The 3,901-nt window shown below is 39.5% G+C and overlaps 1 protein-coding gene across 1 annotated transcript in view; it reads right to left on the minus strand.

Moving 5' to 3' along the window:
• anapc5 (anaphase promoting complex subunit 5) overlaps positions 1-3,901 on the minus strand; it is a 14,400-nt gene that overhangs the window by 5,967 nt on the left and 4,532 nt on the right. The window contains exons 11-16 of the mRNA XM_014024956.1: positions 1,930-2,111; positions 1,534-1,669; positions 1,284-1,358; positions 846-967; positions 668-775; positions 357-504 (exon numbers count right to left, since the gene is read on the minus strand). Coding sequence (XP_013880410.1) covers positions 357-504; positions 668-775; positions 846-967; positions 1,284-1,358; positions 1,534-1,669; positions 1,930-2,111 — 771 coding nt within the window. The remainder of the gene's footprint in view (positions 1-356; positions 505-667; positions 776-845; positions 968-1,283; positions 1,359-1,533; positions 1,670-1,929; positions 2,112-3,901) is intronic.

Raw genomic sequence — 3,901 nt, forward strand, 5'->3', positions numbered from 1 at the left:
ATAATATAAAAGTGTTTATAAAATTCTTAAGCTAAACAAATATAATAATTACTGATAGTGAATAAAAGTGGAAAATTTTATTTTCCAAAACTGTAATGTTTACATATTTTGTAGCATTGTTTGTGGGTTAACAAGTGGGGTCCTCAGCCAGAAGCTAATGCTGTTTAGGGGGCCATGGTGTGAAAAAAATTTAGGAACCTCCAGCATAAACAGCTGTCTCATTCTAAAGTTATTGAGTTTGAGCTSTTTCAGACAGGAAAGTTTTCTTTTACGTAGCTACTAGCTTGACTGCTCTCTGTTGCAGGTAGGATACTGACTGCTCAGAAATGAAGCCCGTCTTTGTTGCTGTAACAGACCTGAGTGAAGGCCAGATGAAGRATGGATTCTGACACCAGGGACTGAAGGTGGTGCTGTCTGGCCAGAGTCAGAGCCTGCAGGAGAATAGGAAGAGCTGTGGAGAAGCTGGACGACTCCCAGTGCAGCTCAGCGGTGGACAGCATCACTCTGAACGACACAGAGAGTGGAATCGATGCAGACAATGGTTAAAATATGGCTTAGGCCAACTAGAAAAACTAGAAGATAACAGCAAAGTTRAAGGATAAACTTGAACTTGAGTTTCATTGCTTTTGCAGGAAGCAAGTATTAAATATATGTAAGAGGTGGTAACCTGATGATTATCTCGGTGCATTTCGTCTTCTCACAGTCAACCTGCAGATGCTGTAAGATGTTGTACGCCTCAGTGCTGCGGCCGAGCGCCTTCAGAACTTGAGCTTTCCTGCCAGAAAACACACCGTTACAGCTGCAGCACAGATTGCACGTGCACACAAAGGAAGGATTGGTGTTACCTGTAAAGTCCTTCTGTTTTGTTTAGAGCAGAGATGGCTTTCACCAGCGGCTCTGCTAAATGGTACTTCCTTTCGTTCATGTGTCTTTCAAACTGAATTTTCAAATCACACAACATCCAGAGCTAAACAGGAACATGAACAAAAAAGTATTGCTATTACTCTTAGATGAAATTATTACAGAATTATTTACACTTCCTAGGTAACAATAAAAACACATACTGTATTTACTGAAAAGAAACATCACCTTTTAGTCAATAAAACCTATAAAAACAGATGAATAAACTTTATCATTTAAATTTGAATAAAAATTATTTATTTGTTATAAAATCCACATATGGATTGCACCCAGCTCTGATCAGCCTGTCACCCTGAAAACTTGAAAGTGTTTTTCAGTATCAAGCTGTCAGCACGTCACAAATAGATAAGAGGAATAAACACCTTTGCATGCTGTGTGTGAGGAGGAAACTGTTCTTTCAGGTGCTGCAGAATCTCTGCTGTGGCACCATACAGGCCCTGCAACGAAAACAAAAACAAAAGAGAMGATGAGTCCCGTCACCCAGGAGCAGAAAGGCCAGGCTGATTTAATGTCCATTATCCACAAATCCACTACTGAGAAGATAATGAAYCTTCCCAGTGAGAGCGCACCAGCAGGACACAAAACAGACACACAAAAGATCAGATGTGTTACCTGCTCAGCGTGCAGCTCGGCCAGGTGGCAGAGCGCCACGGCGAAGGCCTCCGTGTTGTTCTGATGGACTCCGAAGTTGACCGGCTCCAGACTGCTCATGTTGAGAAGCAGCTGGGCCTGCTGCAGAGCCATGGTGCTGCACGAAACAAAACAGGCCACCATAAACAAACAAACAAACAAAACAAAAACATATTTCCTCTGACTCCCATTTTTAAGCTCGGGAACATCTGAAGTGTGCAGAGAGCGTTCAGCTGTCCAACACGTTTATCCACGCCTGAAACTCCTCTGTTTGATTTGATCTGAAGTGAGCGGGGAAGAGCTTCTGTGCCGGCGCTGTGGTCAACACTGAGCAGAACAGACAAGTGTGTGTTACGGTGACGAGGAGGAGAGGCTGACCTCTTTCCGTACATCCTCCATATGGACGTGGTCTGAGCCAGRCTGATCTCGATCAGCTCCGACAGGCTCTGCTTCCAGTGCAGGATGTCTGTGTCCTTCAGCGCATCCATCAGCTTGTGTGCAGTCTTACCCTGCGTCGCCCCCTGCTGGACCAACGACTGAATGCCCAGAGAGGCCAAGTACTGCAGCGGGAAAAACAACACAACATATCACGTTACKGACAACTGATGAGCTAAAATAAACACGCATATACTGACTACTCACAGTACAAACATACCTGAAACCACCTCTCTGTTCCTTAAATATGAAATGTTTTGGCTCGGTTCATTCTCACCTTCAGAACTAATGACTCATTTAAAGTTGGGAAACATCTTATATTACAGTGTGTTCATAAAATTTACATGTGAAATGTGGGTCCAAGCTATGATTTATGAAGGCAAAAACATAATTATTTTGAGTTTATCCAGAATTCTAACTAATCATTAGCTATTGTTTTTCTTTCAGCTACTCCCTTCAGCGGTGGTTGCCACAGAAAGCTCACACCCGCAGCCTCTGGATTATAAAAAAATACAAACACACAGACAAGCTGAAAACTCCTCCAAACACAGCTGCTGTGGAGCAATAAAGATCCATTCATTTCATTTTTCCTTTACTCTCTTGTATTGTCTGAAAGACATTTTCCATATGGAAATCTTTTCCCAGCATCACTGAATGATGACCATTTTAATAATATTTGAAACTTAAAATTCATTTTATCATGCATCTATTAAATGTCTTAATCTGTTTTATACTCACTATAAAACAGCTTTTACTAAGTGATTTGCTGCAGCTCGTGCTTAAAGAATAGCTATGCTGCTCTTCAGAACTAATTTTATTTGTATGTCACTGTTTTTGCTGCCACTGTTGATTCTCTTGTGATGATGTGACACTGCCTTAAATATGCTGTTCTTAACTGTTGATGATTTTATTGTTGAACATTTTATGTCTTTCTGGGGTGCCACTGTACAACTGGTCACCAGGACTACAGATGAAAACTAGCCTTTGGCCAATTCTGGCACGATACAGATGTACTGTTATGTGCTGCTACATAAATAAATTACAAACAAAATGAGGAGAAACTAACTTTTTCAAACCTTTTATCTTAATATTAAAGCAGATACACACAACCACRATACACAGAGGCTGTCAATGAGCAACAAACAGGGCATCAGCAGGTCTAATAATGTTTTTGTAACTGATCTTTTGTAATAATGATAATAAATTAAAACATCCTAACTTTTTATATATTACTGATATTAACATGGTTAAGAGCCATTTGAGCTGCTTTTTAGCTAAATATCACCATGAACCTAACATCAGCCCTGTGTTTAATTAGGTGAAGATAAGATAAGATAAGATAAGATAAGATAAGATAAGATAAGATAAGATAAGATAAGATAAGGGTGCACACACCAAAAATTTCTTTTACATCAGAATCATGATTCTCATTTTCAAAGATTCAGAATCGATTTAAAATGTCCCAAAATTGATTTTTTAACATAAATAAATAAAGCAAATCCAAAGGCTGTCAACCTCCATTTTGTAACTACATGGGATGTGCTGACGTCATCACGCAGCTGCTTCTGGAACATATAAATGTGCAGAAAGCACCAAAAACAAAGAGGAAACTACAAAACTGGAGGAAAGAGAGATTCAACTGGCCCTGTCTTCATTGAATGCAAAGATTTGGGCTCATTTTGGTTTTTACTGAATGAGTCTGAGTTTGACCTGAGTGAGGTGTGTGAGGTTTGCAAAATGAAGATGAAACACTTAGGGAACATGACAAATGGGCTCACGTTATCAGCTTTGAATGTAAAATCGATTTTGAATCGAATCGTGAGAGAGTAAAAAATTCCCACCCCTAATGTAATGTAATGTAATAATTTAATATACTATACTATACTTTAATATAATATAATATATGCTTTGATTC

Source organism: Austrofundulus limnaeus, unplaced genomic scaffold, assembly GCF_001266775.1.
Source record: "Austrofundulus limnaeus strain Quisiro unplaced genomic scaffold, Austrofundulus_limnaeus-1.0 Scaffold449, whole genome shotgun sequence".
NCBI lineage: Eukaryota > Metazoa > Chordata > Actinopteri > Cyprinodontiformes > Rivulidae > Austrofundulus > Austrofundulus limnaeus.